The sequence below is a fragment of the Microcaecilia unicolor genome, chromosome 6 (assembly GCF_901765095.1).
Source record: "Microcaecilia unicolor chromosome 6, aMicUni1.1, whole genome shotgun sequence".
Taxonomy (NCBI): Eukaryota; Metazoa; Chordata; class Amphibia; order Gymnophiona; family Siphonopidae; genus Microcaecilia; species Microcaecilia unicolor.
In genome coordinates, this window is record NC_044036.1 from 227,564,624 (window position 1) to 227,590,253 (window position 25,630).

General features: G+C 44.4%; 1 protein-coding gene across 2 annotated transcripts in view; it reads left to right on the forward strand.

Annotated features, from left to right (window-relative positions):
- The window catches only part of FKBP15 (FKBP prolyl isomerase 15), a 1,277,056-nt gene that overhangs the window by 1,210,369 nt on the left and 41,057 nt on the right, over nucleotides 1-25,630 (forward strand). For both annotated transcript variants that reach the window (XM_030206543.1, XM_030206544.1), the window contains one exon: nucleotides 18,867-19,669. In XM_030206543.1, the coding sequence (XP_030062403.1) occupies nucleotides 18,867-19,669 (803 nt within the window). The remainder of the gene's footprint in view (nucleotides 1-18,866; nucleotides 19,670-25,630) is intronic.

Here is a 25,630-nt window from a genome sequence, read left to right on the forward strand (position 1 = left end):
AACACTAAGATGGAGTCAGCAGTCCAGCAGCGAGAGGGGTGCTATCCAGTCTTTTGCATTGAGTGTCACATGTATGATTATCTCCCAGTTGGTGAGATGTCATATGTTTGCGCCCGATGCAAAGAGCTCCTAGCTCTTAGAGAACATGTCCGTTCTCTTGAGGCTAGAGTAGCAGACTTGGTGGAGCTGAGGGAGACAGAGAGGTACATAGAGGAGACCTACAGGGATGTTGTAGAGAGGTCCCACCTCCAGTCTAGTAGCCCTTGTGCTACCTTGGAGGAGGGAGGTCTCCTAGAAGGAGAGCATCACCCTGGTGAAGTAGGAAGTACTCCTTTAGCCAGGACCTGCCCACCAGGGGATGTACTATCCTCTCGCACTGAGGATATGTCTCCAAGTGCTGCCCGGGAGGGAAAGGTTAGGACAGCTGTTGTAGTTGATGATTCGATCATTAGGCATATAGATAGCTGGGTGGCTGGTGGACGTGAGGATCGCCTGGTGACTTGCCTGCCTGGTGCGAAGGTGGCGGACCTCACGCGTCACCTAGATAGGATTTTAGATAGTGCTGGGGAGGAGTCCGCTGTCTTGGTACATGTGGGTACCAATGACATAGGAAAATGTGGGAGAGAGGTTCTGGAAGCCAAATTTAGGCTCTTAGGTAGAAAGCTCAAATCCAGATCCTCTAGGGTAGCATTTTCTGAAATGCTACCTGTTCCACGTGCAGGGCCCAAGAGACAGGCAGAGCTCCAGAGTCTCAATGCGTGGATGAGACGATGGTGCAGGGAAGAGGGTTTCAGATTTGTTAGGAACTGGGCAACATTCTGGGGAAGGGGGAGCCTATTCCGAAAGGATGGGCTCCACCTTAACCAGGGTGGGACCAGGCTGTTGGCGTCGGCATTTAAAAAGGAGATAGAGCAGCTTTTAAACTAGAAACAGGGGAAGGCCGACAGTCGCTCAAAAGCGCATGGTTCGGGAAAAGGTATCTTGCAAAGATACCTCACAAACAGGGAAGATAGGGTTTCTGGATAGTGAGGTTGCACAACAGACCGTGGTAGGCCAGGTGCCCTTAAATACAACTAAAGATCAGACAAAAGATGTCAAATCAATAGTGTCAGGTACTAAGCATCATGCAAATAAGAACAACAAACATACTCTGAAATGTCTATATGCAAATGCTAGGAGTCTAAGAAATAAGATGGGAGAGTTGGAATATATTGCACTAAATGAAAAATTGGATATAATAGGCATTACTGAGACCTGGTGGAAGGAGGATAACCAGTGGGACACTGTCATACCGGGGTAGACCGGACTGGTGGAGGGGGTAGCATTGTGTATTAAAGAGAGCCTTCACTCAGATAGATTACAAATTCAGCAGGACACAAATCACACCTTTGAATCACTGTGGGTTGAAATTCCATGTATAAAGGGAAAAAAATGGTGATAGGAGTGTACTACCGTCCACCTCGCCAGGATGAGCAGGTAGACACAGAAATGATAAAAGAAATCAGAGACGCGAACAAAATGGGCAATGTGATAATAATGGGTGACTTCAATTATCCAAATATAGACTGGGTAAATGTAAAATCAGGACACGTTACAGAGATACAATTCCTTGATGAAATCAAGGACAGCTTTATGGAGCAACTGGTGCAGGAGCCGACGAGAGAAGGAAAAATTCTAGACTTGGTCCTTAGTGGAGCGCATGATCTGGTGAGGGACATTATGGTACTGGGGCCGCTTGATAACAGTGACCATAATATGATCAGTTTTCACATCAACCTTGAAGTAACTGTACACAGAAAGTCAAATATGTTAGCGTTTAACTTTAAAAAAGGAGACTATGATAAATGAGAAGAACGGTAAAAAACAAACTTAGGGGGGCAACTGAGAGAATAAAAACTGTACAATCAGGCGTGGACGCTGTTCAAAAATACCATCCTGGAGGCCCAGGCCATACATATTCCGCGAATTAGAAAAGAAAGACGGAAGTCCAAAAGACACCCGGCCTGGTTGAAAAGTGAGGTGAAGGAAGCTATTAGGGCTAAAAGAAACGCCTTCAGAAAATGGAAGAAGGAACCATCTGAAAATAACAAGAAACAGCATAAGGAGTGTCAAAGCAAATGCAAGGCGCAGATTAAGAAGGCCAAGAGGGAGTATGAAAAAAAGATAGCATTAGAGGCAAAAAAACATAGTAAAAATTTTTTTCGGTATATTAAAAGCAGGAAGCCGGCAAAAGAATCGGTTGGGCCGCTGGATGACCGAGGGGTAAAAGGGGCGATCAAGGAAGACAAAGACGTAGCGGAGAGACTGAATGAATTCTTTGCTTCGGTCTTCACCGAGGAAGATTTGGGTGGGATACCGGTGTCGGAAATGGTATTTCAAGCGGACGAGTCGGAGAAACTTACTGACTTCACGGTAAACCTGGAGGACGTAATGGGGCAGTTCAGCAAACTGAAGAGTAGCAAATCTCCTGGACCTGATGGTATTCATCCTAGAGTACTGATAGAACTGAAAAACGAGCTTGCGGAGCTACTGCTAGTGATATGCAACTTATCCTTAAAATCGAGCGTGGTACCGGAAGATTGGAGGGTGGCCAATGTAACGCCCATTTTTAAAAAGGCTCCAGGGGAGATCCGGGAAATTATAGACCGGTGAGTCTGACTTCGGTGCCGGGGAAAATGGTAGAGGCTATTATCAAAAACAAAATTACAGAGCACATCCGAGGACATGGATTACTGAGACCAAGTCAGCATGGCTTTTGTGTGGGGAAATCTTGCCTGACCAATTTACTTCAATTCTTTGAAGGAGTGAACAAACATGTGGACAAAGGGGAGTCGGTTGATATTGTGTATCTGGATTTTCAAAAGGCGTTTGACAAGGTACCTCATGAAAGGCTACAGAGGAAATTGGAGGGTCATGGGATAGGAGGAAATGTCCTATTGTGGATTAAAAACTGGTTGAAGGATAGGAAACAGAGAGTGGGGTTAAATGGGCAGTATTCACAATGGAGAAGGGTAGTTAGTGGGGTTCCTCAGGGGTCCGTGCTAGGACCGCTGCTTTTTAATATATTTATAAATGATTTAGAGATGGGAGTAACTAGCGAGGTAATTAAATTTGCTGATGACACAAAGTTATTCAAAGTCGTTAAATCGCGACAGGATTGTGAAAAATTACAAGAGGACCTTACGAGACTGGGAGACTGGGCGGCTAAATGGCAGATGATGTTTAATGTGAGCAAGTGCAAGGTGATGCATGTGGGAAAAAAGAACCCAAATTATAGCTACGTCATGCAAGGTTCCACGTTAGGAGTTACGGACCAAGAAAGGGATCTGGGTGTCATCGTCGATAACACACTGAAACCTTCTGCTCAGTGTGCTGCTGCGGCTAAGAAAACGAATAGAATGTTGGGTATTATCAGGAAAGGTATGGAAAACAGGTGTGAGGATGTTATAATGCCGTTGTATCGCTCCATGGTGCGACCGCACCTTGAGTATTGTGTTCAATTCTGGTCTCCGCATCTCAAGAAAGATATAGTAGAATTGGAAAAGGTGCAGCGAAGGGCGACTAAAATGATAGCGGGGATGGGACGACTTCCCTATGAAGAAAGACTAAGGAGGCTAGGGCTATACAGCTTGGAGAAGAGACGGCTGAGGGGAGACATGATAGAGGTATATAAAATAATGAGTGGAGTGGAAAAGGTGGATGTGAAGCGTCTGTTCACGCTTTCCAAAAATACTAGGACTAGGGGGCATGCGATGAAACTACAGTGTAGTAAATTTAAAACAAATCGGAGAAAATGTTTCTTCACCCAACGTGTAATTAAACTCTGGAATTCGTTGCCGGAGAAAGTGGTGAAGGCGGTTAGGTTAGCAGAGTTTAAAAAGGGGTTGGACGGTTTCCTAAAGGACAAGTCCATAAACCGCTACTAAACGGACTTGGAAAACTCCAAAATTCCAGGAATAACATGTATAGAATGTTTGTACGTTTGGGAAGCTTGCCAGGTGCCCTTGGCCTGGATTGGCCGCTGTCATGGACAGGATGCTGGGCTCGATGGACCCTTGGTCTTTTCCCAGTATGGCATTACTTATGTACTTATACAAGATATTCTAATGAAACATTGGTCAGTGTTATCTTTGCATCCAGCGTTAAGTAACAAGCCACGATTTTCATGTATGCGAGATCGGAATATTGGTGAGTTATTGTCTAAGAAAAGACTAATGATACAGCAAGAGCGGGGGATGCTGAATGGACATACACAGTGTAATACTTGTGTTTATTGTAAGCGTGCTATGTGAACTGATCGAGTTTGGGTTCCATCTGTGGGGAAATACTTTTACTTAAGAACTAGGTCAGATTGTAACACTCAGAATGTAATTTATGGTATATGATGCCCATGCCAGTTGTGGTTTATTGGCGAAACTACGTGTAGAATTAAGATGCGTATAGCTCAGCATCTTTGCAACATTAGGTTGAAAAAAGTGGAAACTCTGCTTGTTAGTCATTGGCTACAATTGAATCATACAATTGCTGATTTGAAGTTTGTAGTTTTATTTCAGTTGCAGGGTGGAGTGGGAAACCCTGAGAGGGAATTGATTCGTAGAGAACAACGTATGATTTATAATTGGAAGACTGTGGAGCCATATGGTCTTAATAAGGAAGTAGATTGGCCTCTATTAATAGCAGTATAAAGGAGTAAGTAAGTGTGGTGTGAAACTATGCGATTTGCGTAGCCTGTTGTACCGGATGCGGAAGTAGTCCTTGGTGCACCAGACGCTCTAATGGAGCTGGTAAAGGTAATTCAAAAAAAGATACATTTTAATAATATTAGGATGTGTTGAATCTAGAAGTATGAGACTACTGTGGGATATTGTTTGTGTAAGGTCTCCTGATGAAGTAAAAAGGAAACACGGCCTGTGTTGAGACCGGGACCCATTTGAAGTGAATGATGAATGAGGAAATCAGCAAACATCGGATGATCTCCATGGAAAATCATGAACTGTGAAGGCTGGATATTGGATAAAGTTTAACATCGGATTTAACAGTGGAAGGATTGGTATCTTCAATTTGCACGCACTGATAGTACATCTTAGAGCGTTGCGTTTTTCATCCTATGAACTTTGTTTGACCGATTGGGTCATTTTTGACTTTGGACAATATAAGGAGAACTGACTGCGGTTGGATCATTGTCAATTTTTTATTCTATGAAAGTTGTTTGACCGATTTGGTCATTTGTGACTTTGGACATTATAAGGAGAACTAACTGTGTTTGGACTGGATGAATTGGTGGGTTTGTTGTAGATAAATATGTGAGATTTGATGTGTTTGTATGAAGAAAAGTTTTGTTAATAAATATTTTGTAATAAGTAAATTAAGTGGTAAATAAATTAGTTTGATATTGATGTACTTCTGTTATGTAGGTACAGACCGATGGGATGTCTCATCTTCCTCTCAGCGACCTTTGGTATATTGCTCTTTTGCCAATCTCACTCCTCCCTTTCCATTCTCTCCTTGCAGTATGTAGTATATATCACAAAGATCTACTAATGGTTTCAGACACGAACAAAAAAATGGTACAGAAGATGGATTCTTATAACCTTTAAAGCAGTGGTTCCCAAACCTGGTCCTGGAGGCACCCCTGCCAGTAGCGCTACAGAAATGATAAGTAGTAGTAGTAGTTTTCAGGATATCCACAATGAATGTTCATGAGAGAGATTTGGTTGCAGTGGAGGCAGTACATGCAAATCTGTCTCATGAATATTCATTGTGGATACCCTGAAAATCTGACTGGCTGGGGTGCCTCTAGGACCATGTTTGGAAACTACTGCTATGGAGTTTTGCCAAAGAGAAGGAGAAATTTTAACTAATCTGTTAATCTCTTCTCCTTGAGTTGTGCTAAACCAGTCCAGATAAATGGGTTATGTCCCTCTGCCAACAGATGGAGACAGGAAAAAAAGAGCAAAACTGACTTCCACTCCCCTTATAGGGGGTCTGATGCTGCATTTTGCACTTCAGTATTCCATTGTCAAAGCCAAGAGCCCATTAAATCCCATAGAAGATGACGACAAAAATATTTTTGAGCTTCTAAATCACTATCAAAACTGAACCTGATTAAACCAAAAACATCTCCCCTTGGTCAGTAATCCAAGAGGAGAGAAGCAGGAGATAATCCCTGAACCAACCAAGGGAAACAGTACATTTGCTATTTATTTTTGAAACTTGTCAGTTTGAATTCTCAACCCTAAAATACAAAATCCAAAACAAGAGAATGAGTAGTGGGAGGGGGGGGAGGTTAAAAAGCAAGTTCAGTTTTGGCATCTTTCAGGATTTTCAGTGTTTGATTTATTGTCCTCCTTCTTCCTCCCCTCCATCCTACAATAGACAAGATGGTTGCCATATATTAGAGAGTGCAGTAATAATCACTTAAAGAAAAAAGGTTGAAAAACTGTTCTGCGTGATATACAGTACCTACAGATTAAGGTAGTTGCAGCCAAATAATGAACTTGAGGAATTAAGAGGTAAGTTTAAATTTCACTTTGCTTATTGTCCAGACCACACCAGTCCAGGCATCTGGGATGTACCTAAGCTCAACATAGACTGTGTAGGAGGAAGCCACAACAATTCTCAGATATCTGTGACCAAAGCTGAGACTCCCCTGGCCTTTACACTGAAAGGAACACAGTGATTGCCACAGCATTGGATGACTGATTCGGTCCCTGGAAAGGACCATTGTTGTAGTAGTAGTAGTCAACACCCCCCTCCCTTTCCCCACTGGAGCCAATGCCCACTTGGCAGCTACTCCAAACAAGGATTCCCTTCTAGGCAGTACTTTTCTGAAATATGTGCATTGTAGGCTGAGGTGATATCCCCTACTACAATTTCCCTCAAAAGACATCTCCTGCTTCTGGACCCTGTAGTAAGACATCGTAATTCTGCATGATGGAGAGCAACCAAGGGGAGAGTAAAATGTGAGACACACGTGTCTGTACACAAGTTACTATGGCCTGCATCACTGCTTCGGAGCCTAGAATCCACAGAAATAAAACTATTCTCAGGATAGATGTTGAAAAGGAAGATCTGAAAAATGAGAAATGACGCTTTGAGCACTTTGTTCCAGCCTGGAGTTCCTCTGTAGAAAAAAGTAAAATTTCTCCTCCTGAGACGTATTCATTCCAGAGGTTCCAGTTTCTGAAAAACCGAGAATGTCACGTGTTCTGATTTGCCCTGCATAGTCGGTTGACTGAATAAGGGAGGATCAATAATATGTCCTAACTTAAGGAGGAAGCTGTCAGACCCAGGAAAGTACATCTGAGAGCCACCTGGTGGTCATCTTTTGAAGGGAACTTATTCCCGGCTCTCCCAGGTCAAGTTGATTATGAATAGTGCTGTCAGGCTTAGAGCCCTAAGAAATCTTTCTCGGTCTCTGTCCTCTTGATCTGTCACTCTCTTCTCTCTGAATGCTTTAAATAGATATCTTCTTGACAGAGAATGAGACCCCATGCTTGTGGCTGGATTAGTCAAAAACAGTGCCGTCACCACTGTAGCCAACCTTTGAGTGAACTAGAAGAACGCAAGGGAAGGGATTGTCTTTTTTCTGTATGGTGTACAGCGCTGCATATGCCTTGTAGCGCTATAGAAATGTTTAGTAGTAGTAGGGACTTCCGGTGACGTCATGTCCGTGAGAGGTTGAAGTCCGCGATCTCTCCGGCTCCCGATCCTCCTTCAAAGGCTAAAAAACGGAGTTCCCCCGACTTACCTTCCTCACACACAGCTGGCGGAGAGCATAGAGCGGCTGGCGACAAAAAAACATAGCGCACCCAAGGGCGAAATGGCAAAGTTGCGAGTGACTTATAATGGCTCTTCTAAAATCTACGCGACACCAGGAGCAGCCCAGGAATTTTTGAAGTAGTTCGAGACGACAGCCCCGGATGACCGTTGAAAAGGGGTTGGACCACGAAATGCTGAGGCGAGAAAAGCGGGCTGCAGAGTGGTGGCCAGGAGGAAGGCGTTTTTAACGGTCCCTTTATAGCAGCATTTTTGGACACCACGGAGGAACGGAGGTGAACGGCCGTGGAAAGACTGAAGCTGACGGACTGTTACAGTTGGGAAGTTCAGTTTCCCTTTTGTTTTTTGTTTTTTTTTTCCCTCTTTCAGAAGCTTGTTGGAAGCTTTGGAACTTAAGGAAGAAGCGTGAAAGAGACGGGTCCCCTGGAGAGGGGGATCTGGTATAGACAAGAACCTGTTTGATGCCTGGTTTTCGGATGTGAAGCGTGAGAATGTTCCTAAGGCCTCTCTTTGGTTTAATTAGTCTAGCCATTTGTTTACCCGCTTTATTCCCATGTTTGTAGAGCATGTATCTATAGTAAATTTGAGATTTTCGAGCCCGTCCATGTAACAGCTCATTCAGTGCTGACTGCAGGTCCAACACCTGTTGTTTATGGCCCGCCACATGTGTCTCCCCAAATCGTTTTCTGTAAATTGATGGGAGAGGGCATCATACCAACCTTAACGAAGTTCCTCAATCAATTGATAGAGTTAAAGGCAGTGCCACCCGAACTGAATAGGGCACAAATAATAGTGCTGCTTAAACCTGGGAGGGATCCGTTAGACCCGGCATCGTATCGTCCCATATCCTTACTGAATTATGACACAAAGTTGATGGCAAAAATTCTGGCCAACAGTTTGGCAAGAATACTGCCCCATTTAATTCATGAATGTCAGGTTGGATTCGTGAGCGGCCGGGCAGTAAGCAAAAATCTGAGGGTGATTTTAACATCTCTGGAACACGGCGCACGCTGTGGTTTGCCATCATTGTTAATCAGCTTTGATGATGAAAAAGCTTTTGACAATGTAAACTGGGCATTCCTTTTCGACACCCTGGAGAGATACGGTTTCTCTGGTAGATTTGTAGAAGCAATCCAAGCCTTGTATGCCAACCCTAGCGCAATGATGTGGGTTAATGGGGTGGAATCTCCAAGCTTCCCCATTGAGAAAGGGACTAGACAGGGCTGCCCCTTATCTCCACTCCTGTTCGTCCTGGCGCTTGACCCCCTTATTAGAGATATTATGGACAACCCCCTGTTTCACGGAGTGAGATTGGGAGCGCAAACATTTAAAATTGCAGCTTTCGCGGATGACCTCTTGGTGCATCTCACGAACCCGAAATTGTCGCTAGAGACGTTATTGGAGACGTTTCGAGAATACGGAGACTGCTGGTTTCCGGATCAGTCTGGATAAGTCAGAGGCGTTGGCTTCACCAGTGGGGATTGGAGAGGAGTGGGGAGACGGCTTTCCTTTACGGTGGGCGCATCAGTCATTTAAATACCTTGGGGTCAGGCTCACAATGAACACTTCAGAACTGCACCAATTAAATGTCAAGGTTCTTCTAGAATATTCGAGACAAAAACTAGACTCTTGGAAGGGACTTCCATTGTCCTTAATGGGGCGGATCCATCTAATTCAGATGGTGAATTTTCCGCGCTGGCTATACGCCCTACAGACCCTGCCCATCCGCTTGTTGAAGAGAGACTTGAAATGTATAACCCGATTGTGCTGTCAGTTCTGTTGGGCCGGGAAAAGGGCCAAACTACGACAGGACCTATTGGTGGGTGGTTGGAGACAGGGAGGAATAGGTTTCCCGGACATATTTCTATATAACCAAGCATGCCTACTTGGACATGTGAGAGATTGGCTCCAGGCAACACACTATTACACGCCTATAACGTTTGACCAGGCTTTTTTTGCCCCACACGATGCGGTCGCCCTTTTTCATCTGCTAAGCAATAAGATACCCCTTAGCTTCAAACAGTGCACTCTGCTTCAACCCCTTCGAGCGACGTGGCAGTGGTGGGTTGGTCAGCTGGGTGGTCACCCGAATGTATCAGACCAAATCCCGATTGTCGGTAACTACTACTACTACTATTTAGCATTTCTATAGCGCTACAAGGCGTACGCAGCGCTGCACAAACATAGAAGAAAGACAGTCCCTGCTCAAAGAGCTTACAATCTAATAGACAAAAAATAAATAAAGTAAGCAAATCAAATCAGTTAATGTGAACGGGAAGGAAGAGAGGAGGGTAGGTGGAGGCGAGTGGTTACAAGTGGTTACGAGTCAAAAGCAATGTTAAAGAGGTGGGCTTTCAGTCTAGATTTAAAGGTGGCCAAGGATGGGGCAAGATGTAGGGGCTCAGGAAGTTTATTCCAGGCGTAGGGTGCAGCGAGACAGAAGGCGCGAAGTCTGGAGTTGGCAGTAGTGGAGAAGGGAGCAGATAAGAAGGATTTATCTATGGAGCGGAGTGCATGGGAAGGGGTGTAGGGAAGGACGAGTGTGGAGAGATATTGGGGAGCAGCAGAGTGAGTACATTTATCGGTTAGTAGAAGAAGTTTGAACAGGATGCGAAAACGGATAGGGAGCCAGTGAAGGGTCTTGAGGAGAGGGGTAGTATGAGTAAAGCGACCCTAGCGGAAGATGAGACGGGCAGCAGAGTTTTGAACCGACTGGAGAGGGGAGAGGTGACTAAGTGGGAGGCCAGCAAAAAGCAGATTGCAGTAGTCTAAACGAGAGGTGACAAGGGTGTGGATGAGGGTTTTGGTAGAGTGCTCGGAAAGAAAGGGGCGGATTTTACGGATGTTGTAAAGAAAGAAATGACAGGTCTTGGCAATCTGCTGGATATGAGCAGAGAAGGAGAGAGAAGAGTCAAAGATGACCCCAAGGTTTCGAGCTGAGGAGACAGGGAGAATGAGAGAGCCATCAACAGAAATAGAAAACGGGGGGAGCGGGGAGGTGGGTTTGGGGGGGAAAATGAGAAGCTCGGTTTTGGTCATATTTAATTTCAGGTGGCGTTGAGACATCCAGTCAGACAAGCTATTTCAAGCTATTTCAACCCGGAAATGATAGCCCGATATTCGGAGAATGGGGGAAGAAGGGGGTTACGAAGCTGGAACATCTATTGCAGGAAAATGGTGCAATATTAACATATGAAGCTCTACAAGACAAGATAGGATCGGACTGGGGAAACAGGTTCGCATACCTATAAATCAAACATTACCTGCAGACTTTGAATCAGGCTGCCTTGGGGGGCCGTTTGGGAGAAAGGCTACGGGACTTTTTCACCAAGCGGCAGAGAGACACGCGGTATCTGATTTATATGGGGCTCTGGTCCGTTGTAGGCCGACCAAACAATATGAAGGTCCTAAACTCAAATGGGAACAAGACCTCGGTATTTCATTAGCATCATGGGATGTGGCAGCAATGCTGAGGGCGATCCGGCAGCTGGTCACGGATGAAAGACTGAAAGAATGTGGTTACAGGATGATCTTACGGGGCTATATGACCAAAGCACAGCTGGCTCATATACTAGGCTCTGAGAATGCTAATTGCTCCAAATGTGGCGGAGGCCCGGGCTCCTTTTATCATGCAGTATGGCTATGGCCAAAGGTGTGAGCATTCTGGCAGCGGGTCCGAGGATTTTTGATAAGGATGGGTAATAAAATTCAGGGAACTGAAAGGCAATTCCTGTTAGACCAACCTAGAGCCTTTGCCCCCTTAAAGGCGCATGCAGTTCTTCTATGCAGGAAGCTGAGTTTGGTAGCCCTCAAAAGTATAATGCAATACTGGACTTCCAAGGAGGCACCATCCTACTGGCACTGGAGAAATCAGGTACATCTGCTGGCTTCGTGGGAAGCTCGAGATGCAAAAAAATCTGCTAAACGCAAAAAGCAATTTCTTCAGGTTTGGGCCCCATACCTACAATTGCTGTGCCCTAGAGGGCGCAGTCTGCTCGTCAACACCTGTTAAGTTCTATAAAGTTCTGTCAAAGCTCCCAAAGATGCCCACAATTAGGCTTGGTTTGTTAAGAAGGGGAAGGTAGGGAGGGAGGGGGAGTCCAGGGAGAGGGGGGTACGATTTGGTAGGGAGGAGTGGAGGGGTCAAACAGCAACAAAGCTCTTGATTATTTTAAAATGATGTTTGAACCTTTGTGTTGTTTTTCATATTCCTTGCAACTTAACCCGTCTAAATAGCAGTTAGAAAGCATTTATAGCTGTTAGCAAGTACTCGTGGGCAAATGACACTACAAGGATTGATGACAACTGATGGTAAATGTATGATTGGACTTCTCCACAAAGAAGGTTTGCAAAGACGCTTTACTAGAAGAGATGTCTCTTGGTGATGGGCCATAAGAAACAAGGCCCTTTGAGACAAGATCTTGTCCTGAGTTATGCCACATGCACTATGCTCTCATTTGTTTTGTGTTGACTCTTCCTTCTGTATTAAGAAGTTAAATAAACAGATTTAAATATAAGTAGTAGTACGTATCGTACAACCCAGTAATGAAGGCCTCTGGCATTGCTGTGAAAGAAAATGCCAAGAATCCAGCCATCTGCAACAATGGATGGAGACAGGTGAGTATTGATCGAGTTTCAAGTTTATTAAGGACTTGCTATCCCGCCTATCGGTGAAAACCAACTAAACTATTGACTCGGTAAGTTTGCTCTCTGATGATAGTTCATTAATCATCAGTAGAGTTTGAGGGGCCTTTGATCTTAGGATGTACATAGGCAGACTTCCTCTAGACTGGGAGGAACCTCTCAGCAAAGCTAAGTTTGCAGTGACAGTCACTCTGGAGTTGCTCCCAAGAACTCTGGTTTCAATAACCTATGGTTTTAAATGCACTAGAAATGGGCCTAGCCAGTGAGGCATCTGATGTGAAAGGAGCTTCTCATTATTCTTCACTTCACCTGTGTAAGACTCTGGTGCTTTGGGAGCTGTTTCCCTGCATAGGAAAGTCAAGCTATCGACCTGAAAGGATGGCCTTGTGGTAACACCCAGGGGTTGTTAGATTCTAACTCCAGATGGCTGGAATCACACAGTCACTACATACTGATTTCTAAGAAAGGAATGGGAGACACTGAAAATCTGATTAAGCAGAGATCCAGCCCTGTAATGGAGGTCCTTGCATGCTGTGCTTCCCAGCACCAGGATTGACATTTTAGATGAAACAGCTTAACATCATCTTTGTGAGGAAAGGGATACAACTTCCTTTTCATCTTAGTTTGAAATAGCAGGAAGCAAGGAGACCACCTGGCACACAAGAAACGCACTTCTGTCTTTTCAGAAGTCTTTGTGGTTGTGTTTTTCCCCGTGACTCTTTGTCCAGCTTCTCTCTACAAGCAGGACAGAAGGGATCAGCTGCAGAACTTACAGTTCAGCCCCAAACATTCTTCACATTGATCCAGAACAGCAGTGACTCCTACTGACACCTTGTGAGCTCTTTTGTATTTTCAGATGACAAATGTGCAGAGATTTGATTTAACTTGATATACCGCAAAGGGCTTTCGTATAGGCATTAAAGCAGTTTACACAATAGAAGTCTGTTTAAGGAAAGGGAAGCAATGGGACAAGTAGATAGATAAAGGAGAGTATAAAACTAAGAGAAAGTGTGCAAGAGGAAGAAGGCGCTGTGATGGAGGGAAGGAGGTAATAAAGAGGTTTGCCTTAAGCACTTGCATGAAGGTGGAAATTGTGGGTTGATCTCGAATATGGCATGGCATGTTGTTCCATAGTCAGGGTCCAAGGTAGCTAAAGTCAGATTCATGGGTACTGTTGAGGTGGCGAACTGAGGGTGGTGGAAGGAGATTGTTATTAGTGGATTGGAGACAGCAAAGGAGGGAGTAAGGGATAAGAATCTTAAGATAACGGGGGCAGTAGGGAACCTGAATTTATAGACCAACGAGAGTGTTTTAAATTTAATTTGGGCTGAATTTGGAAGTTAGTGTTCTTTCTTTAGGAGAGGGATGACACGATCGAATTGGTGGGCATTGTGTAAGAGTTTGACTGTAGTGGACTGATGCTATGAAGAGGAAGACCAGCAAAGAGAGAATTACAGTAGTCGAGGTATGAGATGACCAGGGCAAGAAGGAGAGGATGTAACAGGGACGCAGGGAGGAGCAAGCATACAGACCGAACACAAAGAGCGAAGAAGGAGGAGTGAATGACTGAGTCTATGCAAGGCTTAAATGTAAGGGAAGAGTTGAATGTCACGCCAAGGATATTAACCAAATCCTTGAAGGGGAGGGGCTGACTGTTCAGGTAGGGGGCTGGGAGTGAAATGTGTCGTGAGGAGGGAAAAAGGTATTTAGAAACAGAAGGTTGGACCTAAGCCAGGAAGAGACCCTAGAGAGGCAGTTATTAAGATTAGCAACAGAAGAAGTGTCAGAGCTTTGAAAAAGATTTGAATGTCATCCACATAACATAATGGGGTGAGGAAAATGTTAAACAGAGGGGGTACAAGGATAGAACCTTAGGGAACATCAGAGAAAAGTGGAAGGGAGGAGGACATCGAGTGATTAAAGCAGTGTTTTTCAACCAGTGTGTTGTGGGAATCCCACGGGGATAAGTTGCATCTTCCACCCAACTTCCTGAGTTCCACCAACCGTTTATATTCCTTTCCTCCTCCTCCCCCCGATGCTCTTCTAAACTTCACATTCAGTGCCAGCACTTCAGTGTCAGTTATCAAGGCTGGGCCAATCCTTTCTTTCTTCAGGACTCACTTTCTCTGTCACAACTTCCTGTTCCCGTGTAGGTGGGAGCTGCAGAAAAAAGCTTCAGGGACTCGGCCTACCTCGATTGCCAACACTGCTGGCTGGCACTGAAAGAGAAGGTTGGAAGAGCATTGGGGGGAGGAGGAAATGCATAAAAACAGTTGTTGGACCTCGGGCGGGGGGGGGGGGGGGCGGGTGGAAGATGTCAGTTCTTGGGGGTGCGCGCATAGGTGGAATATGCTGGTTCTTGAGCGGGGTGTGCATAAGTGGAATATGATGGCTCTCAGGGGAGGGAGGCACGGATAGAACATGATGGTTCTGGGGGGGGGGGGGGGCAGGCATGGGTGGAAGATGCCAGTTCAGTGAGGGGGCATGGGTACAAAATGCCAGTTCAGGGTGGGGCATGGGTAGAACATGCTGTTTGTGAGGGGGGCACGTGCGGGTGGAAGATGCCTGACCTTGTGGGTGAGGGGAGAGGGAGAAAAAGATGCTGCCCATTAGCTGAGCAGGGTGGGAGAGAACCAAAGATGCCTTATGACGGGGCAGGCAGGGATGGAGGGGGAGGTGACCTGGAGAGAAGAGAGATTGGATAAGATAGTGAGAATGAGAGGGAGATGCTGAGAGGGGAAGGCATGTGAGCATAGGGAAGAATGGGTGAAAATTGGGTTAAGAAGGTGGTTAAAGGAAGCCTTGGAAATAGAGAAGAGCACAGACAGAGGAAAGCAGAACCAACGATTGGGAGCAAGATGATTGGAATAATAAAATCACCAGCCCACAAAGGTAGGAAAAATGGTTTTATTTTCAGTTTAGTGATTGAATTATGGCTGCAGTGTTGAGAATTACTTGTGGGGGTGGAATGGATCTTAGCGAGATGGGATGGTGTGGGTTATATTCCAGTCGTGTGACTTGTCAATTTTTGCACCTTTTAAGTGCAAGTTGAAAAAGGTTGAAAATCACTGGATTAAAGGAAAGATGGTAAGAACTGTTGGAGAGAGAGTTTAAAAACCAAGTAAGAGCAGTACCTGAAATTCCGATAGAGTGAAGACATTGGAGTGTGTGATCAATGAGATCAAAGGCTGAGAAAAGGTCTAGGGAGATGAGAGTTACGGAGCAGTGTTGATCAAGTGAAGTGCAGATGAGGAAGGTTTCAGTGTTGTGGTTGGATCAAAAGCCAGATTAGTAAGGGTGTGAAACATTGCTGTTCTTGATATGCTGGACCAACTGAGACTGAACCAGTTTTCCAGGACCTTAGAGAAAAAAAGGAAGATTGGAGATTGAGCGAAAGCTGGAAGGGGAAGCAGGGTCTACATGGGGGGGGGGGGGGGGGGGGGGGGGGTTGAGAAAGGGAGGAACAACTGCATGTTTCCAGGTTGAAGGGACTATGCCATTGGCCAAAGAAGATGACAAGAGGGAAAGTAGATGGGGAATGATGAGGGTAGATAAATATTTTATCAGGGCAGTGGGCTAGGGGTCGGCGGAGGAGGAGCAAGGGTTAAGGGAGGCAAGTGTTTTGGAAAGAGTGATAGGAAAATTAAGTGAAGACCATAATGAGGAAGAATAGAAGGCAGGTGGTGGATGAGAAGCCTGGGAGAAAAGAGTGGAAGGGGAAGGGGCAGGGGGTGAGACAAAAGTGCAAGGTGAGGGAGCAGGAGAAGTAGGCACAGATAGAAGCAGCAGTGAGTGAAGCAAAGCAGTTTTGAACTGCCAAGAGGATATGAGAGCATCAAGTAGATGAGAAGATGGGTCATAATAGGTGGAGGAGGGGGCAACAGAATTGAGCACGCAGAAGAGAGCAAGAGACTCTATCACTGAAAAAGCTGGCTTTGACGTGGCAGTGTGTACTACAGGGCACCTTGTAACAAGTCTGGAAGAGAGTGTGGTTATCCAGCAGGTGCATTTTATGATATTTCCTTTTCACAGAGCAGAGATGGGAACATAGAAGATGGAGTGAGGAAGAAAACCAAGGGGGCAAAGTGAGAGCATGCAGACTCACACTCACCCAAGAAATAGGATAAATAGATAACCTTTAATATGATGCCAGAGTGAACAGCTACACATCTGGTTACAGGTAGACAGTTTTTATGGCAGTCTCTAGCCTCACAGGGAGGGGGCATCAAGGGTCTGGCCTGAAGAGACTATATCTCCACAGTGCATAGAGATGGAATATCAGAGCAAAAAGCCAAGGGGAAAAAAGAGCTTTAAAGAAGTTCTCCCTAAAAAAAAACATACCAGTGCATAGTTCTGTTGTACTCTTGTTTTACACAGCCCAAAACAGGGCAGGGTTTGGACAGGGTAACCAATCAAATATATGCACAGAGCCAGGCAAGAGTAGCATGCAAGTACTCAGAAAAAAAGAATGTTTCTCTCCCTCAGTTAGGGATAAGAGGGGGTGAGGGGGGTGAAGGTCTCTGGCTGTGGCAGGGGGTTTCAGAGCCAAAGCACTGTAAACATGGGCATATCAGATGAGGCCATAGGTAAGGCCTTGAATACCTAGGGAGAGGCCTCTGGAAAGCCCAATTCACAGCATATATGAGCTCAATTTCCATTGAAAAAGCTGATTTATTCCATTCTGCATCACACATCTCCAGGTGCGCTCCACTATTTTGCTGACAGTTCTTAACAGTGAGTGCTGTGGTCTTACCTGCCTGCAGACAACTTGTTCTAGGCTTTTTTTTCTCTTCCCTCCTCCCACCCACTGAAAGAACACTAGAGAAAGTGTTCTTTTGCAGAAAAGAAAAAAAAAAAAAAAAAAGCCATTAAGCAGCAGAGGAGAGGGGTAAAGGAAGTAGGATCAAACTGTTCTGATCCCATCCCTGTACAGCTGGAGAGCTGTCATAGGCAGAAGAAGCCCTGAGAACTTGCTCTGCATCCTAGGAGCTTACTTGTTGTGCCATGAGAATGTGCCTGAAGACTGTTGCCCAAGAGTCCGCTTCACAAGCAAAACAACTCAAGGAATTTTGCCTTGGAAAAGGAATGGGATTTGATATACTGCCGTTTTGTGGTTACAATCAAAACAGTTTACATATTATATACAGGTACTCATTAGTACCTTGGCAATGGAGGGTTAAGTGACTTGCCCAGAATCATAGGGAGCCGCAGTGTGAATCGAACCTGGTTCCCCCGGTTCTCATGCTGCTGCACTAACCATTAGGCTACTCCTCCACTCCAGGCTAGAGGAGCTGGGGATAAGAACATAATAATAGCCATACTGGTCAGACAAATGGTCCATCTAGCCCAGTATCCTGCTTCCAACCAGTGGCGTAGCCAAGGGTGGGCCTGGGTGGGCCCAGGCCCACCCACTTTAGGCTCAGGCCCACCCAGTAGCAGCACACCTATGATGTGGCTGGCAGGGATCCCCAAGCCCCACCAGCCGAAAACTCCCAACAACTGTCTCTCCTGCATACCTTGTAAATAGCAGATCTTCGCCTGAAGCGAGCAGCGACTGATACATACTGCTTCCCTCTGATGTAGTCCCGCCTATGCAGAAACAGGAAGTTGCATCAGAGGGAAGGCTGTGGGGCTAACATGAGCAGTGTGTATTAGCTGCTGCTCACTGCCGATAAAAATCTGCTATTTAGAAGGTATATGAGGGAGGGGGGATGTTTGAGAGACCATATGGCATGCAGGTGGGAGAGGGAGAGACCAAATCACTTGTGGGACACGGCAGAGTTCTGCCCACCCACCTTGGGCCCAGGCCCACCCAAAATTGGGTGTCTGGCTAAGCCCCTGCTTCCAACAGTGGCCAATCCAGGTCACAAGTACCTGGCAGAAACCCAATTAGTAGCAACATTCCATATTACCAATCCTGGGGCAAGCAGGGGCTTCCCCCATGTCCATCTTAATAACAGACTATGGACTTTTCTGGCAGGGTCTTGTCCAGAGCTTTTTTAAACCTAGATACACTAACCACTGTTATGGGAATAAGCCAGCAGACTGTTGGAATCTGCTATACCAGGGGAGGATGACTTGGAGATGTTGGGGGCTAGCAATACTGCTGCACCATCTGCTGCAACAAATACTGAAGAGTAGAAGGCAACAGCAGTGCTCTGAAGAGAATAAAATAAGTTCTGAGTTCTCCCCCCCCCCCCCCCCCCCCCCCAACCTTCACCTACTCACAGAGGGACATAACTCACTTGTCTGGATTGGTTTGGTATGGACGATAGGGAATTGCTTTTCTTTTTCTCATTTAAAATTTGTTTCCTATAAAGTGCAGCTCTGGATAAAAAAAGGTTTGTGCTGATTGTTGAACAAATTGCAGCAGTAGACTAAGGGATTTTTTTCTGTTTTTCATGCTGAACTACTGATCCTACTTTTCTTAATCTGTCCCTCAGACTGTGACCCTCCAGCTTTTACACAGGCAAGCAGATCAGGAGAAGCAAGAGAGCAGCAGTGAAGAGGAGGAGACAACCCTGGGGAAGATGATGGGAAAAAGTGCTGAAGGTGTACAGGAGGAGATCCCACCTAAACTGGATGAAAAACTTCAGGCTATTGTCAACAACATTCAAGCCCAGAACAGTGAGCACCAGGTGGAAACAAAGGACCTGAAGCTGTCTAGTACAGCAAGTACAAAAGAGGTGAATCTTTCTAAGGCTCAGGAAGAAGAGCCTTTTAAACAGAGGAGCTCAAAAGTGCAAGAGGAAGAGCCAGTTACTATTAAAACCGTTTTGCCAATATCCCAAGAAACCCCAGAACCTTTCACTCAGTTACTTGCTGCAGATGTGGGGTGTATGGTCCTAGGACGAACAGTGATGGAAGAAGCTTTACCCTTGATGCTTTCTGAGCATAGTGAAGTGCCTACAGGAAACAGAACAATACAGAATGAGGGAAATCTAGAACCCATAGTTGAAGTGGCAATTGAGGAAGGAAGCATAAGTGAGACCACAGCAAGAGTTGCTGAAGCACTGATGGGGATCAGTAAAGAGGAGGATCAGGAAGGAAGGAAGGCAAAAGAGTTGGAAAAACAAGGACCAACTTCTCCACTGAGAAATAAGGAAGATGTTGATAGCTGTGATAAAGCAGGAGAGCCTGTTTCTTTGAGAGACAAAAGCGTGCTGGTTGTAACAACATTGGATATGACAGAGGTTAATGTAAACAAGGATTGGAGCTCTTCAGAACTGAACAATTCCATTCCCAGGTCAGTTGATAAAAGATTTGAAAATGTGACACATTTTGTTGGATCAAGAAAACAAATAGGCAGATGATCTGTAATATCCAGAACAGAGCAAAACAGAAGCAGATCACAAGGGTAGAAATAAAAAAATCCAATTTATTCACCACACATATATGAATCATAAATCGTAGAAAAGGCCCAACAAGATCTTGTTTCACCATAACTTGTCCTAACTAGGGCTGCGTCAGGGACTTCAATGACAAAATTTTCAATAAACATAAATAGAAACGTTATTAAAACTACCAAAAAAACTTAAATCAACATACCAACAATCCATATATACATAGTAACATAGTAGATGACGGCAGAAAAAGACCTGCACGGTCCATCCAGTCTGCCCAACAAGATAAACTCATATGTGCTAGTTTTTTGTGTATACCTTACCTTGATTTGTACCTGTCTTTTTCAGGGCACAGACCGTATAAGTCCGCCCAGTACTATCCCCGCCTCTCAACTACCAGCCCCGCCTCCCACCACCGGCTCTGGCACAGACCGTATAAGTCTACCCAGCACTATCCCTGCCTCCCAACCACCAGCCCTGGCACAGACCGTATAAGTCTGCCCAGCACTAGCACTGCCTCCCCAACCGTCTCTGCCACCCATTCAAGGCTAAGCTCCTGAGGATCCCTTCCTTCTGAACAGGATTCCTTTATGTTTATCCCACGTATGTTTGAATTCCGTTACCGTTTTCTTCTCCACCACCTCCCGCGGGAGGGCATTCCAAGCATCCACCACCCTCTCCGTGAAAAAATACTTCCTGACATTTTTCTTAAGTCTGCCCCCCTTCAATCTCATTTCATGCCCTCTCGTTCTACCGCCTTCCCATCTCCGGAAAAGGTTTGTTTGCGGATTAATACCTTTCAAATATTTGAACGTCTGTATCATATCACCCCTGTTTCTCCTTTCCTCCAGGGTATACATGTCCAGGTCAGCAAGTCTCTCCTCATACGTCTTGTAACGTAAATCCCATACCGTCCTCGTAGCTTTTCTTTGCACCGCTTCAATTCTTTTTACATCCTTAGCAAGATACGGCCTCCTAAACTGAACACAATACTCCAGGTGGGGCCTCACCAACGACTTGTACAGGGGCATCAACACCTCTTTTCTTCTGCTGGTCACACCTCTCCCTATACAGCCTAGCAACCTTCTAGCTACGGCCACCGCCTTGTCACACTGTTTCGTCGCCTTCAGATCCTCAGATACTATCACCCCAAGATCCCTCTCCCCGTCCGTACCTAGCAGACTCTCCCCGCCTAACACATACGCCTCCCGTGGATTTCTACTCCCTAAGTGCATCACTTTGCATTTCTTCGCATTGAATTTTAATTGCCAAACCTTAGACCATTCTTCTAGCTTTTTCAGATCCTTTTTCATGTTTTCCACTCCCTCCGGGGTGTCCACTGTGTTACAAATCTTAGTATCATCCGCAAATAGGCAAACTTTACCTTCTAACCCTTCGGCAATGTCACTCACAAATATATTGAACAGAATCGGCCCCAACACCTATCCCTGAGGCACTCCACTACTCACCTTTCCCTCCTCCGAGTGAACTCCATTCACCACCACCCTCTGGCGCCTGTCCGTCAACCAGTTCCTAATCCAGTTCACCACTTTGGGTCCCATCTTCAGCCCATCCAGTTTATTTAAGAGCCTCCTGTGGGGAACCATGTCAAAAGCCTTACTGAAATCTAAGTAGATTACGTCTATAGCACGTCCACGGTTCAATTCTCCGGTCACCCAATCAAAGAATTCAATGAGATTCGTTTGGCACGATTTCCCTTTGGTAAAACCATGTTGTCTCGGATCTTGCAGCTCATTTTCTTCCAGGAAATTCACTATCCTTTCCTTCAGCATCGCTTCCATTACTTTTCCAATAATAGAAGTGAGGCTTACCGGCCTGTAGTTTCCAGTTTCTTCCCTATCACCACTTTTGTGAAGAGGGACCACTTCCGCCGTTCTCCAATCCTTTGGAACCTCTCCCGTTTCTAAGGACTTATTAAACAAATCTTTAAGAGGACCCGCCAGAACCTCTCTGAGCTCCCTCAATATCCTGGGGTGGATCCCATCCGGTCCCATGGCTTTGTCCACCTTTAGCTTTTCAAGTTGTTCATAGACACACTCTTCTGTGAACGGTGCTATATCCACTCCATTCTCAAATGAACTTTTGCCAGACCATCGCGGTCTTTCTCCCGGATTTTCTTCAGTAAAAACAGAACAAAAGTATCTATTAGCAAATTTGCCTTTTCTTCATCATTATCTACATAGTGGTTTGCAGTATCTTTTAGTCTCACAATTCCCTTTTTAGTCACTCTCCTTTCACTAATATACCTGAAGAAATTTTTGTCACCCCTCCTTACATTTCTAGCCATTTGTTCTTCCGCTTGCGCTTTCGCCAGACGTACCTCTCTCTTGGCTTCTTTCAGTTTCCTCCAGTATTCCTCCCCGAGTTTTTTTGTATTTCTGGAATGCGAACTCTTTAGCCTTTATTTTCTCAGCCACTTGCTTGGAGAACCATAGCGGTTTCCTTTTTCTCTTGCTTTTATTTACTTTCCTTACATAAAGGTTTGTGGCCCTATTTATAGCTTCTTTCAGCCTGGACCACTGTCCTTCCACTTCTCGTACGTCCTCCCAGCCCATCAGCTCCCTCCTTAGGTATTCCCCCATTTTACTAAAGTCAGCACGTTCGAAATCCAGGACTTTGAGTTTTGAGTGGCAACCCTCCTCTTCAGCCGTCATATCAAACCAAACCGTTTGATGGTCACTGCCACCCAGGTGGGCACCCACTCGGACATTTGACACGCTATCCGCATTTGTGAGCACCAGATCCAGCGTCGCTCCCTCCCTCCTAAATAGATTATAGCCTGGTATGTTTGCATCCCATTCGTGGGAACCATTGAGCCACGTCTCTGTGATTGCAACAACGTCGAAGTCTGCCTCCAACATCAGGGCTTGAAGATCATGAACTTTATTGCTTAGACTGCGAGCATTTGTGGTCATCGCTTTCCATCTACATTTCCTGTTATGTGCTTCAACATTTGTGATTTGGGTGTGTCTTTTCTCTTTGGGTCCCTTCATATCCTTTTGTTTCAACTTCATATGTTTCTCTTCTGCCTCAGTTCTATTATCAGGATAATCACTGTGAACATCATTCTCTTTGGGTCCCTTCATATCCTTGTGTTTCAACTTCATTTCTTTCTCTTCTGCCTCAGTTCTATTTTCAGGATCATCACTGTGCTGTAATGGAGCAAAAAAAATCTGTAGGGGCAACACTTGTGAGGGCAGATGCTTGTGTTTCACATAACGAAGTCTGCCTGAGCCTACTGTGAACCATCTATTCTTAAGTGGTTTTATTCTTTGAGGTAGTGGTGAGAAGTTATGATTCTGTGCAGTCCTATAAGCTGCTTTAAGAGCATACAATTCCTGCTTTACTTTACTGAGCTCCTGTTTTAAACTAGATATCTGAAGGCAGATAGGACAAGACTTAAATCTCCAGATGATTGGCCTTAAAATTAAAGCACCACAATTGTTACAGAGAATAAAAGTCATCCTGTTTGGCTGTTTATATATATATAAACAATATGCTACATGTAAGAGCAACTTAAGATGCTAAAATTGAATATATATAATATAAAAAGGCAATAAAATCACATATATAGGCACAAGCACAGTTAAGGTAAGTACATACCCCAAAGGTGGTTCCACAAAATTTCACCTTACAGACCTAAAACAGCTAGGATAAATGAAAAATCTTTAGTTTGAAGGCTCACTGTTCCAAAATGTCACTATTACTCTCATAATTGCAAAAAATATGCAGGCAAAAAAACAAATTGGCAGCAGTTTCACCTTCACTTCCAGAGAAGCAGCAGAGACCTTTTGGATGCATTGTCATTTGTCCATGTAATTAATTTATGTGGGCAAGACCAAGCAAAGATTTAATACCAGGATTTTAGAACCTCGAAGCGCAATAAAAAGAAGAATCATGGAAGAGCAGCTTGTGGAACATTCCCTGACAGCACATCATATTTTTAAAGATTACAGATTCTTTATGTTAGTCATCCCTAAGCTGTCATGGAGAGGTGGGGACATGGATAAAGTTTTGCTGAGAATTGAACAAAGACTTATCTTTAGGTTTCAGACAGTGTATCCAAAAGGTCTCTTCAAAGCTATATATTTATTTTTGTTACATTTGTACCCCGCGCTTTCCCACTCATGGCAGGCTCAATGCGGTGGGCAATGGAGGGTTAAGTGACTTGCCCAGAGTCACAAGGAGCTGCCTGTGCCGGGAATCAAACTCAGTTCCTTAGTTCCCCAGGACCAAAGTCCACCACCCTAACCACTAGGCCACTAGGCCATATGTAGTTAGCATAAGTTTTTCAGATTTATTTTACTGTGTGTTGTGATATTTATTTATTTATTTATTTATTGCTTGCACTTGTATTCCACATTTTCCCACCTATTTGCAGGCTCGATGTGGCTAACAAAGAACTGATATGGCATCACCATACAAGGGTAAAGAATACAATTGGTGTTACAAAGAAATCAAGGAGAGCAAGGGGGATTCGTCAGGCAATTATAGAAAGATATAAACTGATAAAGGTGGATAGATGTTGTGGTTTAGTTAGTCTTGTTAAAGAGAGAGGTTTTCAGAGATTTGCGGAAGTTACTTAATTCCTTGATAGTTTTCAAGTGAGTTGGAAGTGCATTCCACAGCTGTGTGCTCAAATAGGAAAAGGTGGTCGCGTGTATTAGTTTGTATTTTAATCCTTTACAACTGGGAAAGTGTAGGTTAAGAAAGGTTCGGGAAGATCTTTTAGCATTTCTGGGTGGTAGATCCACGAGGTCTAGCATGTAAGTCGGGGCATCTCCGTAAATGATTTTATGAATAATCGTGCAGATCTTGAACGTGGTCTGTTCTTTAAGAGGTAGCCAGTGTAGTTTCTTTCTTAGGGGTTTTGCACTTTCATATTTTGTTTTACCAAATATAAGTCTGGCTGCGGTATTCTGGGCTGTTTGAAGTTTCTTGATGGTCTGTTCTTTACAGCCAGCGTAAAGTGCATTACAATAGTCCAGGTGACTTAATACCAATGACTGTACCAGGTTCCGAAAGATGGACCTCGGGAAGAAAGGTTTTACTCTTTTGAGTTTCCACATGGAGTGGAACATTTTCTTAGTTGTGTTCTTCACATGATTTTCGAGTGTGAGATTTCGATCAATGGTAACTCCTAGAATTTTCAGATTGTTTGAGACAGGGAGGGAGAAGTTTTGGGTGGTTATGGTGGTGAACTTATTTGTACTGTGTTGAGAGGTGAGTATGAGACGTGTTTTTTCTGCATTGAGTTTTAGCTGAAAAGCATCCGCCCAGGAGTGCATGATTTGGAAGCTTTGGTTGATTTTGTCAGTGATTTCCTTTAGGTCATATTTGAATGGGATGTAAATTGTAACATCGTCTGCATATATGTATGGGTTGAGATTTTGATTATCTAATAGCTTGGCTAGGGGTATCATCATTTTTAGAGTTGGACAGGGAGTCCCTGCTTTAGCGTATATTGTTTGTATACACTGATATGATTATACTGTGTTAGTTGGATGCTCACCTCTTTCAGTTTTTAATGCTTTTAATACATATATCGCATTTTTCTGTTTATATCATTTATATGTCTTCACTTAGATAATTACACACAAATGTGGTAGTTGAAATAATTTAGTAGTGTCATTAGATGACTCTGAACTGATTGATGAATATACTTCAGTAGTTGGATGCTCACTCACGTCCATTTAATTTTTTTATGCTTTTAGTATGTTTTATTTTTTACTGTTTCTTTACATGTCTTAATACATGTGGTGAAACACATTGTTCCTGTGGTGGTTTTTAGCTTTTATCTCTTGTTTTTAGTGCCTTTTTTGAGTATTTTCGCTTTCCTTTTT